This window comes from Babylonia areolata, chromosome 29 (assembly GCF_041734735.1).
Source record: "Babylonia areolata isolate BAREFJ2019XMU chromosome 29, ASM4173473v1, whole genome shotgun sequence".
Taxonomy (NCBI): domain Eukaryota; kingdom Metazoa; phylum Mollusca; class Gastropoda; order Neogastropoda; family Buccinidae; genus Babylonia; species Babylonia areolata.
In genome coordinates, this window is record NC_134904.1 from 34,734,148 (window position 1) to 34,749,147 (window position 15,000).

A 15,000-nucleotide genomic window follows, 5' to 3' on the forward strand; every position below is an offset into this window, starting at 1 on the left:
CACCTGCAGTAGGATTTTTGGTCGGAAACGTTTGATACTTCTTATCGGAACACACAGTTGTTGTTCGTGCGTGTGTGTGTGTGTGTGTGTGTTTTACAGACTTTCTCCATCAAGTGTGTGAGTGTGTGTGTGTGTGTGTGTGTGTGTGTGTGTGTGTGTGTGTGTGTGTGTGTGTGTGTGTGTGTGTGTGTGTGTGTTACAGACTTCATCCATTAAACGAAATCGCCGACTTCTTCTTCTTTTTTCTTCAGACGAACAAAGAAGAGGCAGTGTAATAAAATGTCAGAGAACAAGAAACAGGATACAGTATAATGACAGAAAGATAGTTAGATAGATAGATAGATAGATAGATAGATAGATAGATAGATCATCAGCATTGTTCACGTTTTGCAGCCTGGTCAGCCAAAAGCCCCTCCTCCCCATCCCCCATCCCCCTACCTCCACCCCCAACAGTTCGGCTTACATCCCGTGGACCCGAAAACCAATCAGCTGATTGCCGACATTTCATTGCTGACAGTGGGGATCAATGCTGATGGTAAAGGGGAAATAACTGAAGATCAGGGGGGGAGTTATTGGAGAACGTGACAGGTCACGGTTCTGGTTTTTTCTTCTTCTTTTTTTTTTAATCTGCAACCCCTCCCCCCCCTCCCCCCTCCCCCCTCCCCGATCATTGCGTGTTTTTTCGTGGGTCCACGGGATTGACGTCACATTATCACGTCATCATCGTTCACTGTCCTGAGCCCCCGCGCTTTTCGCAAGTCATCAGTCGTGATGGCGTCACCTTCCTTTTTTCCCTGGTCACATGATTCTGGAGAGCTTCTCGAAAGAGAGCCTTTTGTCCTATTGTTACTGATTGTGGGGGGGGGGAGAGAGTTTGTGGTGGTGGCGGAGGGTACTCTGTGTGTGTGTGTATGTGTGATTCTGTGTGTGTGTGTGTGTGTGTGTGTGTGTGTGTGCACGCGAGTCTTTGCGAGTGTGCGCGCGCGTACAACATCAACAAAAACATAGGAAAAGAAAAAGCGAGGGAAATGTTTGAAACAGGAACTCCGAAGATTCTAAAACTATGAGCAAAGCATGTTTGTTCTTTTTGCAAATTAAAATAAAAGAGAAAAACTGTTGAACGAAACCATTATGTTTTCTTGTTATTTTTCTTTTTTTAGGTTTGTTTTTTGTTGTTGTTGTTGGGTTTTGTTTTGTTTTTTTCCTTTAATCTTGTGCTGAAAATGAAATAAACAAGATACCGAAGTTCGTGGGTTATGGAAACAAGAACATACCCAGCATGCACACCCCCGAAAGCGGAATATGGCTGCCTACATGGCGGGGTAAAAACGGTCATACACGTAAAATCCCACTCGTGTCCATACGAGTGAACGTGGGAGTTGCAGCCCACGAACGCAGAAGAGGAAGAAGAGGTCAAGAGGGTTTCAGGACAGTCGGCGTTGGGGATGGTTCCACAAAAGCCAGCTAGCCCCCAAGGCTGCAGCACTAAGAGTCAGTGCAGTCTTGGCCTTCTGGTTTGAGAGTCATGATCCTTCAGAGAGAGGAAAAAAAAAAAAAAACAGAAGAAGCAGCTGTAAATGAACTCCCATTGCAATGGGGGGTGGATAATAATAATAATAATAATAATAATGGTATTTATATAGCGCTGAATCTTGTGCAGAGACAAATCGCACCAGTCATTCTCACGCTCGCATAACTCTAAAACTGGAGAAACTGAAGACAAGGAAGAGGCAGGGAAGGGAGGCTATTTTGGGAAGATCGTTGATACAGCTCTCACTTTGCTGTTGGTCCAACTGTAAGCTTATGTCAGTCTGTGATGAAAGCCAAGCGTCTTCCAAAACTCGGATCATTAGTGCACCGTTATCTGTATAAGGCCGAACCGGTGACTTGCATTAGTCACATCCAGAGTGCGTGGTTATGTCGGTTTTGTGGGAGCTGGTGGTGGTAAGTGCGTGTGTCTGAGGGGAAATGATAAAGGGGGAGGGTGTGTGAATGGATATTTAATGAAGGAGAAAAATTGACAAAATACCCTTAAATCAAAGGAATTATGTGAGGTCGCTTGAGGTTATTAAAGGGGGGTGGCGGCGTTCACTTATTAAGACAATCGGTAGGATTCCGTTTCGTGCCCCTTCTTTATACAGTCGTATTTATCCGGGGCTCGTGGGTTTGTTTGCACGAGCAATCTGAGCAGCGTTTCGTTTGCTCAGCGTTTAGAACGTTCAAGATTATACACTAATTCCACAGACTTAAAGAAAAATTCTTAACTCTCTCCATACGAACGGCGAAAGAGACGACGTTAACAGCGTTTCACCCCAATTACCACCATCAAAATATTGCAAGCGGAAGGCTCTTATACTGAAGACGTGAATGTGGACAAAGAATACCACAATTCTGACGACGGAAGCTAAAGGTTGGGTCATTACGACACCCACTGGACATCCGAGGGGTCTGTGCAGAGGAGAAGAGAGGACTGGCCGTACTGAGTGAGTTAAACGCTGAGCTAAGCAAATTTAGCGCTTGCCGAGGTCGTTCATGCAGCCATGTCATGAAGTGTTTCGGCATTCCAGTATTAATTTAATAATAATAATAACAATGATAATAATAATAATGGTATTTATATAGCGCTGAATCTTGTGCAGAGACAAATCAAAGCGCTTTCGCACCAGTCATTCACACGCATGCACAGCTCTAAAACTGGAGAAACTGACTACATACAAGGAAGAGGCAGGGAAGGGAGGCCATTTTGGGAAGAGGTGGGTTTTAAGGCCAGACTTGAAAGAGCTGAGTGTGGAGACTTGACGAAGCGAAAGAGGAAGTTCATTCCAATTGCAAGGTCCAGAGACAGAGAAAGAACGGCAACCAACAGTGTGTTCATTACACTGTGATATGTATGTGTACATATGCATGTATATATATATGTATATATATATATGTGTGTGTGTGTGTGTGTGTGTGTGTGTATGCATATGTTTCTGGTACACATATATCAGTAGCATTGGTCCATTTCATATGGAGCAGTGGAGAGTAAAAATGAAGAATCTTTTCTTCTTTTTATTTATTTTTCCCCTCTCTTTCTGAGATTTCTCTTCCTCTCTTCTTCCCATATTTATTTATCTTTATTTATCTATCTATCTTTTTCTTTCAGATTTAAACATGTCCTTCATATTTATACACACATGAACCTCTAATAATATAGAACTACTAAGGACATATAGTTAACATTTTACAATACATGGTTGATATAATCGTGATGCATATTTTCTTGTTATGTAAATGTCTTCTGTTATTCATGTGAAAAATGTAAACGCAAAAATGATTTTTTTAAAAAGTTTGAAAAAAAATTTTCACTGTGACACAGTGAAGGGAGAGAGAGGGAGAGAGAGACAGAGACAGAGAGAGACAGAGAGTGGCCTGGACATGTTCTTCGGGTGGTCTGAATTGCACGTGCTTCCATAAACTTATCACTTACAACCTTGTGATAAAAACGTTTTAACTCACTCGGTACGGCCAGTCCTCTCTTCTCCTCTACACAAATCCCTCGGATGTCCAGTGGGTGTCTCAATGACCCAACCTTTAGCTTCTGTCGTCAGAATTGTGGTATTCTTTGTCAACATTCACCTCTTCAGTGTAAGAGCCTTCGTTGGTAATATTTTGATGGTGGTTATTGGAGTGAAACGCTATTAACGTCGTCTCTTTCGCCGTTCGTATGGAGAGAGTTAATTAACTGTCGGCTTCGTCGCCGCGGTTGTGGAAGATTTCCTGAACTGAGTTTGTTGGGGGTTTTTTGTTTTTGTTTTGTTGTGTTTTTCTAGCGAGGCTACACATAGTTTTTAGTTTTGTTGTTGTTGTTTTTTTGTTGTTATTTTTTTTCAGCTGTGTTGTGTTTGACATTGCAGTGAGAGTGGCACAGTTCTGAAGCAAATGGGAGCTGGTGACTTCTTCGGGGAGATTGGAATTCTCAATTTGGACGGTGGAATCAACAGGTGGGTACATCGATCGCCTTGTCTGTGTCTGTCTGTCTGTATGTCTGTCTCTCTGTCTCTCTCTGTCTCTCTCTTTGTTTCTTTATCTCTCTGTTTCTCTATCTGTCTCTCTATCTCTATATCTGTTCATCTTTGTCTGTTTATGGCTCTGTTTTATTCATTTCTCGGATCGTGAGAGTTTTCGACCGTGGCTGTGTGCTTGCGTGCGTGCGTGTGTGTGTGTGTGCGTTCGTGTGTGTGCGTGTGTTCGTGTGTGTGTGATTGCGTGTGTGTGTGTGTGTTTGCTTGCGTGTGTGTGTGTGTGTGTGTGTGTGTGTGTGTGTGTGTGTTTTCTTCTGACGACGATCGATTTACGATGAACGATGAAACAAAACAGGATATATCCACATTTCTTTCCCTCTGTTCTTTACGTTGTTTCATTCCGACGACGGACAAATTGTAACTTTGTTTAAATAACATTGTAAGATACACTCCTACATTTCTTCCCCTCTCAAATGAGACCAAAAAATAAAAAAATAAAAAAATTAAAAAGCTTGTCAAAGAGTGGAGGGGAAGAAATGTAGAGATTATATTACAATGTTATAAACCAGTGTACAGCCTTTTCCGTCTTATGAACGGAAAAGTACAGTAGAAATGTGTAGTAGTAGTAGTAGTAGTAGTAGTAGTATATGGACTGGCAGTCATCTGCCTAGACCTTTTTATGTCCCCATCGAATCTTCATCTTCACTTCTTCCATTTTATTTTATTTATTTATTTTCTTGTTTTGTTTGTTGTTATTGGGCGGTGTACGCATGTACACTTCTGCAAGATTTTTTTTTTTAATTATTATTCATAGTCAAAACAAACAAAAAATCTTTTAAGATGGTGATGGTGTTAAGGAGATTTTTGAACGTGTTAGTATTTTGTACAAGTTTAACTTCGGTTGGTAGTGCATTCCATGTTTGTGCAATTCGGTTAGCCAATGAATTTTCTTTCTAATGTTGGTGTTCTAAACAAATTTTCTTTACTGGGTTCCTTGTACTATCATAGCCCGACATTCTAAAGATATGTCTTGCATTTACATCATTTATGTTATTTAATATCTTAATAAGTGTCAATCGAATCTCCTCTTACTCTTCTACCTTTTAGTCTCTTCAACGGACCTCACCATCCTTGACAAGGCTTAGCTCTGTGCTTCCTTTCAAAACACACAGTTCACACAAAAACTAAGGACCACTTGGGGAAATTGCCCTTTTCTTCTTGGAGGTATGGTGAAGCCATGCTAAATTTCCTACGAACAGCAGCAGTTTATGCAGCCGATAATTATAATGAGCACCACTCATTATTACTAGCGGCGCTTTCCTTCTTGCACTTACACTAGCACTATTTACATTTTTGTAAAAAATAAAAATAAAATGTTTTTAAACGAAGGCTATCGTTATAAAACCGACAACTGTCAATTTTTTGGCCTGAAACACCAATTTGTTTCAAACGCACTCTCCAAACTCTTCGTGGGGGTTGCAATTCAATGGCAGGTGAGTTAGTAGACCTTAAGCAGCCTGTATCATGTAAATCACCCTTTGAGTTTGTTTTCGGTGTTTTATGGAAACTACCCGTTTTTATGAAGTGGTCCTTTTATTAACCTTTTTTGAGACGTCTGTATATCCCAAAGTGAGCAGGTCTCATTGTAGATTTTATGTGGGTAGTTCCTGTGGTTTCACTTTCTGTTTCTCAAGGAGGCGTCACTACGTTGGGACAAATCCATATACGCTACACCTCATCTGCTGACCAGCAGTGTAACCCAACGCGCTTATCAGGCCTTGAGTGCATATACCTCTATTCTTCAACATAATTTTGCCAAAGTAGAACATTTTTTGTTGCCATAGGTTCTATTTTCAGTGCGCCAAATGCGTGTTGCACGTGACATGGGACCTAGGATTTACTTGACTTGACTATTAGACGGTTGAGGCCCCGTCAAGGGCCTGTTCGTCGTCCGAGATCTACTTACTTATGTGCATGCGACGTGCGGGCAATGGCAAGTACAAAGGTGGTGGTTAACACTTGCAGGCAGGAACATACACTGAAGGTAGCTCAGTCCAGGCGGCTTTTAAAAGAGTCAACAGATGGTGCCGAGTCTGGCAAACCATTCCAGGTGCTAACAACTCTTTCGGGGAAGTAGTTTCCTCTGATGTTAAGACGGCACTGGTGTTTCTCTTCTTCTTCTTCTTCTTCTGCGTTCTCTCGTATGCACACGAGTGGGCTTTTACGTGTATGACCGTTTTTACCCCGCCATGTAGGCAGCCATACTCCGTTTTCGGGGGTGTGCATGCTGGGTATGTTCTTGTTTCCATAACCCACCGAACGCTGACATGGATTACAGGATCTTTAACGTGCGTATTTGATCTTCTGCTTGCATATATACACACGAAGGGAGTTCAGACACTAGCAGGTCCTGCACATATGTTGACCTGGGAGATCGTAAAAATCTCCACCCTTTACCCACCAGGCGCCGTCACCGTGATTCGAACTCGGGACCCTCAGATTGACAGTCCAACGCTTTAACCACTCTGCTATTGCGCCCGTCATGGTGTTTCTCTAATTTCAAAGCATTGCCTCTGAGATCACGTGTGGACGCCAGTTCATCCGAATGAAAAAGACGTCCAGTTTGAATCTCCAGTCAAACGTGTGAGAAAGGGGCGCGAACGGGACTCGAACCCGGACCCTAACGAACACGGTTTTATGACAGTCAGTCGTGTCCGTCTATGACCATCAGAACAGCAGAGGAGGCAACTGCTGTTCCGACTATTTGGGCTAGAATTTGATTATAGTGGAGAGTGTCTTGTCCAAGTACATCTCCACTCTCTCGGCCAAGAGGGTTTCAGGATAGCCGGCGTTGGGATGGTTCCCAAAGGCCAACTAGCCCACAAGGCTGCAGCACTAAGAGCCAGTGCAATTTTGTCTCCTAGTTTGAGAGTCATAGTCCTTCACAAAAGACTAAGCTGTAAATGGTTTCCCATTGACTGGAGAAACCATTGATGATACAGCTCTCACTTTGCTGTTGGCCCAAATGTAAACTTATGTCAATCTGTGATATAAGCCGAGTGTTGGGCCTGCCAGTTCATCCGAATGAAAAAGACGTTGATTCTCCAGTCAAACGTGTGAGAAAGGGGCGAGAACGGAAATCGAACCCGAACCCTAACGAACACGGTACCGGTGGCAGACAAGCAGTCTGAACGATTCTGCCACCTGTGCAATACTGACGCTGGGGTTGGCAACAGAACAGACAAAAGTGTAGCTGTGTGTGGGTGGGATGGGGTGGGCTTAGGGTGGGGGTGGTGGGGAGGATGAGGAGGGCGTGCAGGGGGCAGAAGGGTTCAGGGTGAGCGGCTTGGGAGTAATGCCAGACTCGGAAACCTAGCCAGCAAACAAAACGGAAAGGAGCTTAGCTTGTATGTGTGGGTTGTCTGGCTGGAGGATTTGTCCATTACTTACGGGCGAAAAGAAAAAGCACCCAAACAATCATGAGACCTGTTTCCTGGATTTGATAGTTGACTTACGAAAACTGGAAAGCTTTTTTTGCGAGGTAGGTGCAAGTCACTTTACAAAATTAGACGGCTTTGTTTTTGCTACATTGATAAGGGGGTGGGGGGGGGGGATTAGTGGTATCAAAAAGCGTACACAGAAGTAGCGATCTTTTGATGGAATGAACCGCGCATTTGAATCGGAACAGGATTCGGTTTTCAGTGGGATGGGGGATGAATGAGAGAGAGTGTCTGTCTGTCTGCCTGTGTCTGTGTGTCCGTGTGTAATGTGAGCGCACGTACTTGCGTGTGTATGTATGCGTGTGTGGCAATGACAGAGTTCCTGCGGCATTGTTAACAATTAAAGTCTGTGACTCTTGGTGAGACAAAGGCACACACGACTTCCAACCAATGCTGCTCAGAGCTGCTACCCTTCTGCTTACAAACAGGTCAATAAGGGATGCACAGAGAGAGAGAGAGAGAGAGAGAGAGAGAGAGAGAGAGAGAGAGAGAGAGAGAGAAGAATGTTTTATGGATGCCCCAGTCCTAGGAGCATGAACCCAAGTGAAAAAAGATATCGAACACAATAAGGGACGACAAAGAAAACAGCTCTAGTGGTACCAAACACGAAAGTCACAAGCATTGCACAGCAAAGTAAGCTCAATGCTAGCGAACGTTTATCGTTTTATACAGCATGCCCGTCATATCAAATTCTAGGCCTAGCGTGTTTACGTTTTTGTTTATTTCGTTTTAGCTTCACGTTTTGTACATACCTATACTACCCGTAGGCTCTCAAAGACTGACAAGCGCGTTGGGTCAATGCGTAAATCGGGTATCTGCGTACCTGTTTATCCACCCTTTTTTTTGTAGCAGATGTTGTGTAGCAAATATGGCTCAGTCCGCACGCTTTGACACATCATTGAAACTGAACTGAGCATCAAGCCCTAGTATGGTCCTTGCGGTCTGCTCAACTATGATCTACACATATGGAGTTTGTAAAATCAAAGATTCCAAAATTATTTATATCGCTTTTTTTGTCAGGGTGCACATATTTGCCCGGCTTTAATTAACCCCTTGACTGTCAAGCCTGTAGAATTCACGGTAATAGTGAAGTCACTGACGACATCGTCAAAAGAAAGGAAATATAACTCTTTGTAAGGCTGGAAACAAACACACATTAAATTGATCTACAGTGGTATATCTTCAGACTGTTTTCGAAATATAACTATTGGAAGGCTGGTAACAAACACATATTGATTTGATCTATAGTGGTATATCTTCAGACTGTTTTCGAAATATAACTATTTGGAAGGCTGGTAACAAACACATATTGATTTGATCTATAGTGGTATATCTTCAGACTGTTTTCGAAATATAACTATTTGGAAGGCTGGTAACAAACACACATTAAATTGATCTACAGTGGTATGTCTTCAGACTGTGTTTTTTTTTTTTCAGTTTTCTGGCTAATAATTTGTTCTGGATATTGATTTCTACTGGAGACATCACTTTCTGCTGGGGTTCCCCCCCCCCCCCCTTCCCCCGGCAGTCAAGGGGGTTTTAACTCACTCAGTACGACCAGTCCTCGCTTCTCCTCTACACAGACCCTTCAGATGTCCAGTGGGTGTCTGAATGACCCAACCTTTAGCTTCCGTCGTCAGAATTGTGGTATCTTTGTCAACATTCACCTCTTCAGTATAAGAGCCCTCTGCTTGCAATATTTTGATGATGGTAATTGGCGTGAAACCGCTGTTAACGTCGTTTCTTTCGCCGTTCGTATGGAGAGAGTTAATCTCTCTCTCTCTCTCTCTCTCTCTCTCTCTCTCTATCTATCTATCTATCTATCTATCTCTCATTTGTAGATTATCATTTGCAGTTTATCATTTACTTTTGTCATTGACAAGAGTTTTGTTATGGAATGTTGGCTCACTGTACCCCCTTCATGAGGGGCCATGGCCTTGATTGAATAGAATATCCGTGTCCCTCTGTCTCTCTCTGTCTCTCTCTCTCTCTCTCTGTCTCTCTCTCTCTGTCCCTCTTTCTCGCTCTCTCTTTCCCTCTCTCTCTCTCTCTCTCTCTCTCTCTCTCTCACTCTCTCTCCCCTCCCTCTCTCGCTCTCTCTCTTCCAACTTCTTAGAAACCTATGTATGTCAGACGCTTCCTTGAAAGCGAAACCGAAACTTGTTTGTCTCTGTCTCTCTGTTCCTCTCTCTGTATGTCTCTCTCTCTTTCTCCCGTTGTCAATCTCTCTCTCTCTCTCTCTCTCTCTCTCTCTCTCTCTCTCTCCCTGACCCTCTCCCCCGCTCTCTCTCCCTCCCTCCCTCCCCCCTCTCTCTCCCTCCCCCTCTCTCTCCCTCCCCCTCTCTCTCTCTCTCTCTCTCTCTCTCTCTCTCTCTCTCTCTCTTCAAGCTTCTTAGAAACATATATTAATGTCAGATGCCTCCTTTGAAAGTGAAACCGAAACTTGTCTCTTTCTCTCTGTACCTCTCTCTATATCTCTCTCTCTCTTTCTCCAGTTGTCAATCTCCCCCCCCCCCCTCTCTCTCTCTCTCCCTCCTTCCTCCGCTCTCTCTCTCTCTCCCTACCCCCCCCTCTCTCTCTTCAAGCTTCTTAGAAACATATATTTATGTCAGACGCCTCCTTTGAAAGTGAAACCGAAACTTGTTTCTCTCTCTCCCTCTCTCTCTCTCTCTCTCTCTCTCTGTCACTCCTGCCCCAGCCCCCACTCGCCACACCTCTCTTTCTCTCTCTCTCTCTCTCTTCCAGCTTCTCAGAAACGTATGATTGTTCATGTCAGACGCCTCCTTTGAAAGTGAAACCGAAACTTGTTTTGTCTCCTGCTCCTTCTACCAGGCGGACAGCCGACGTTCGGTCCGTGGGCTACTCGGAGCTGTTCGTTCTTTCCCGGGATGACGTCTTGGGGGCGCTGAAAGATCACCCGGATGCTGAGGTAAGAGTGGTCGTCCTTGTGGCTGTGTCAGTGGATGGGGGATGTCGTGGAGAGGGGTTAGGGGTCGGGGGGGGGGGGGGAGGAGAGAGAGAGGACAGGGTAGTGGTGGAGGCGGGGGGTGGAGGTTTTGGGGTGGTGGTGGTGGTGGTAAGGAAGGGCGTTGTGGGGGATGGTGGTTGGGGAGGAGTGCAGGATTTTTGGTAAAAGGTGGTTGATTGATTGATGTGTGTGCTTGTGAGGGACGGGAGGGGGGGGAGAGGTAGGAGGGGGGGGGGGTTGCACTTTGGTGCATATTGAAAACGGTGTTTGTTTGGTTTTTTTGTTTTTCTTTTGCACATATGAATTATCGGTCTTTGTCTGTTTGTCTCTATGTCTGTCTCTGTCTGTCTGTTACTCTAAGTCTGTGTCTCTCTGTCTCTGTCTCTCTCTCCCTCCCTCCCTCCCTCCCTCCCCCTGTCTCTCTCTCCCTTCCTCTCTCATTCTCTCCCTCTCCCTCCCTCTGCTCTCTCTCTCTCTCTCTCTCTCTCTCTCTCTCTCTCTCTCTTCTCTCTCTCTTTCTTCTTTCTCCACATCCAATTCTAACACACGCACGCACGCGCTCTCAAGCACATGTATGTACGCTGGTGTTTCGCGCGCGCATGCTGCACGCGCTTCACTCACGCACACGCAATCACACACGCAGTGGAATTACTGCTAATACTCTATTGGTCAGAGCACGCTGTGTAAGTGCATTGATGTTTTCAAAATTTTAACATCAATAAAATAAAAAGAAAAGCGTTGTAAAAAAAAAAATAATAATAATAAATTAAAAAAATTTTAAACTGCCCAATGGCTTTTACAAATTATGAGATTAATTTTGTGCTCAGGTATGTGTCACTCATTAAAGTATGTTATTTGAGCTCCTGGGCTTAAAATTTGTGTAACATCTATGACCTAAGATTCCCTTCCCTCGGACTTTTCCTGAGAGATAACTAATAATAAAGTTGTCTTCCTCGTAATCTCAAACACCCCCCTCCTCCTCCCGCCCCTCCACACCCCGCCCCTCTCATCTCCATCTTCCATTCAGTTCCAATGTCAAAAGGTTTTGTTTGGGGTTGTTTTTTTGCATAGTCTTTTTTCAGCTTTATGAACAGCTTAAAACAGCTTTGATTATAATCTATTTGTTTTTGTTTTTAACTTTCCTGCTAATAGACTGAGAATTCTATTCATTTCAGATTCATTTGTTTGTCTTTGGGAAAATTTATGCTTTATTGAAATCAGTTCTAAAGCATGTTTTGTATTAATTACTGTGGTTACTTTAAAATAATCTGATTCGTGTTTTTTTGGTGTGGTTTTTTTGGGGGGGCGGGGGGGGTGATGGGGGGGAATGGGGGGGGCGTGTTTGTTTCTGTCATAACACTTTTGTTTTCGCAAGAAACCTTATTCCTTTGATGTTAGTTTGTAGAGAATGGTTAGTTGTGTTTTGTAGTTGTGCTTGTCCACAAACTGCATTATTATTATTAGTCTGTAGTCCGTTTTCACCGTATTTATTTTCAGAAATGTTGCATCGTAGAACTTGACTGATTTCATGGATTTTTTTTTTTTTTTTTAATTATCATTTAGCGGTCCATTTGTTTTGTTTGATTATTTTTCTGCAGTAGTGGGTTGCGCACTGATATACTGATATTCTTTTTTTTTTTTCTTCTTCTTCTTCTTTTTTTTGTACCGTTTCCGTCTATCTCCTGAAATTTACTCGAACCTTTTGATATCCTTTGATGCAATGCCCTTGATTGTATATTGATTTTTTTTTTTTTTTTTTTTTTAACGAAGTAATTGGAAGCTATGAAACTTGACATTTTAACTACAGTGGACAAAATTATGTTGAAGCATCAAATGGACGCTAATGAACTGTATTCTTTTCCGAGACTAGCAAAGGCAGAAAATCAAACGCTACGTTTGTTGGCAAAATACAAGAAACAGCCATTTTTCTTAGGTTCGAGGGTCATCACTGAAACATCCTTTTCGACCTTGACACTCGCCAAGTCTGGAAGTCGTTTGACCTTGAGCAAAATGTATTCAGAAACAAAAACAATTGTGATCGGTGTCAAACAAAGATGGAACTGATGTCGAGGATGTCTGTACTTGTGGTAGGTAAAGTTGTCCGCTACGGAGTGACAAACAACCGAATGACTTGGATTTTTTCTGCAGATTTGTCGTCATCTCCAAGCCGTTTTATCTTTATTATTACCGATTCCCAAATACAGTTTTCATTTGAGAAAGAAAAAAAAAGTTAAGGACCGCTTGGGAACTTGCACAGTTTTCTTCTTTGGGGCATTGTGAAATAATGCTGACTTCTGGCAGACAGCGGTGTATGCAGCCATGTGTATTGAGCACCGCTCATAACCCGATTGAGCACCGCTCATAACCTGGTGTATGCAGCCATGTGTATTGAGCACCGCTCATAACCCGATTGAGCACCGCTCATAACCCGGTGTATGCAGCCATGTGTATTGAGCACCGCTCATAAACCGATTGAGTACCGCTCATAACCTGGTGTATGCAGCCATGTGTACTGAGCACCGCTCATAACCCGGTGTATGCAGCCATGTGTACTGAGCATCGCTCATAACCCGATTGAGCATCGCTCATAACCTGGTGTATGCAGCCATGTATACTGAGCACCGCTCATTACCCGGTGTATGCAGCCATGTGTACTGAGCATCGCTCATAACCTGGTGTATGCAGCCATGTGTGCTGAGCACCGCTCATTACCCGGTGTATGCAGCCATGTATACTGAGCACCGCTCATAACCTGGTGTATGCAGCCATGTGTACTGAGCATCGCTCATAACCTGGTGTATGCAGTCATGTGTACTGAGCACCGCTCATAACCTGGTGTATGCAGCCATGTGTACTGAGCACAAGAGGTGCTTTCTTCCATTTGCAACAACAGAGCTACCGTTTATAAACCGCTGAATAACTGTCAATATTTTTGTTGTGCTGAAACATCGATTTTCCAAACGCATTTTTGTTTTAGCTGTTCATGTTGCACTTGTGTCTCAAAGCAGCCTCGTGTTCAGTGAGAGGCTAATGGTAGACCATGCATGCACCTTGCATAGGTTTGTTTTTTTGTGTGTGTGATAACAAGAGGCGACGTTGCAGATTGGGTAAGGCATCGGACTTCTGGTTCAGTGGTTAGGGTTCTTCGATCTGTTGTTGGTGTTGTGTCCTTGGGGAAGGCACTGTACTCTAGTTTTTCTCACTCCACCCAGGTGTCAATGGGTTAACTGACATCGCTTGGGGAAGGTACTGTACTCCAGTTTTTCTCACTCCACACAGGTGTCAATGGGTTAACTGACATCGCTTGGGGAAGGTACTGTATCCAGTTTTTCTCACTCCACCCAGGTGTCAATGGGTTAACTGACATCGCTTGGGGAAGGCACTGTACTCCAGTTTTTCTCACTCCACCCAGGTGTGGATGGGTTAATTGACATCGCTTGGGGAAGGTACTGTACTCCAGTTTTCCTCACTTCACACAGGCGTCAATGGGTTAACTGACATCGCTTGGGGAAGGTACTGCACTCCAGTTTTTCTCACTGCACACAGGTGTGGATGGGTTAACTGACATCGCTTGGGGAAAGCACTGTACTCCAGTTTTTCTCACTGCACACAGGTGTCAATGGGTTAACTGACATCGCTTGGGGAAGGCACTGTACTCCAGTTTTTCTCATTCCACCCAGGTGTCAATGGGTTAACTGACATCGCTTGGGGAAGGCACTGTACTCCAGTTTTCCTCACTCCACCCAGGTGTCAATGGGTTAACTGACATCGCTTGGGGAAGGTACTGTACTCCAGTTTTTCTCATTCCACCCAGGTGTCAATGGGTTAACTGACATCGCTTGGGGAAGGTACTGTACTCCAGTTTTCCTCACTCCACATAGGCGTCAATGGGTTAACTGACATCGCTTGGGGAAGGTACTGTACTCCAGTTTTTCTCACTGCACACAGGTGTGGATGGGTTAACTGACTTGGCTTGGGGAAGGTTAAAACGGCGGAAGAAGACCTCGAGGATTGGATTGGACCTCCGCCCTCTCATGCCGAGTCCTGGACCCAGTGGATATGAATTCACTGCTTCCGACAGCCGTGAAAGGCAGTTGGACCTTTTTATGATTTAAATCACTTATCACTTTTTTTGTTGTTGTTGTTGTTGTTGTTAAAACATACCTACTTGTATCAAGTGGTCCTTAACTTTTGTGTGTGTGTAAAATGTGTATGTGACAGTGGTTTCCTTGAAGGTCGATCCCGCAGAGGTTCTCCGGAAAGATAGCTGAAATATGATTATGTGAACTCTGAAGAGGTGATTTGTATGTGTGTTTAGTGCGGCGGACATCATTGCCTTTAAGAAAATAAATATATAAATAAATAAATTTTTTTTTTAATTTTAAAAAAAGAACAAAACAACAACTCTGTTCTGCTTGCTTGAAATATCTGTTAACTTGCCAAACCCTCTTCTTCTGTGATCTGATGACCCCTCTCCTCCCCACCCACCCCACCCACCTCCCCCCATGCCCCCTACCCCCTTCTGCCC

The 15,000-nt window shown here is 43.8% G+C and overlaps 1 protein-coding gene across 1 annotated transcript in view; it reads left to right on the forward strand.

The window, feature by feature from the left end:
- LOC143274654 (uncharacterized) overlaps window positions 1–15,000 on the forward strand; it is a 218,904-nt gene that overhangs the window by 190,888 nt on the left and 13,016 nt on the right. Inside the window, exons 12-13 of the mRNA XM_076578527.1 lie at window positions 3,897–3,983; window positions 10,337–10,433. Of these exons, the coding sequence (XP_076434642.1) occupies window positions 3,897–3,983; window positions 10,337–10,433 (184 nt within the window). The remainder of the gene's footprint in view (window positions 1–3,896; window positions 3,984–10,336; window positions 10,434–15,000) is intronic.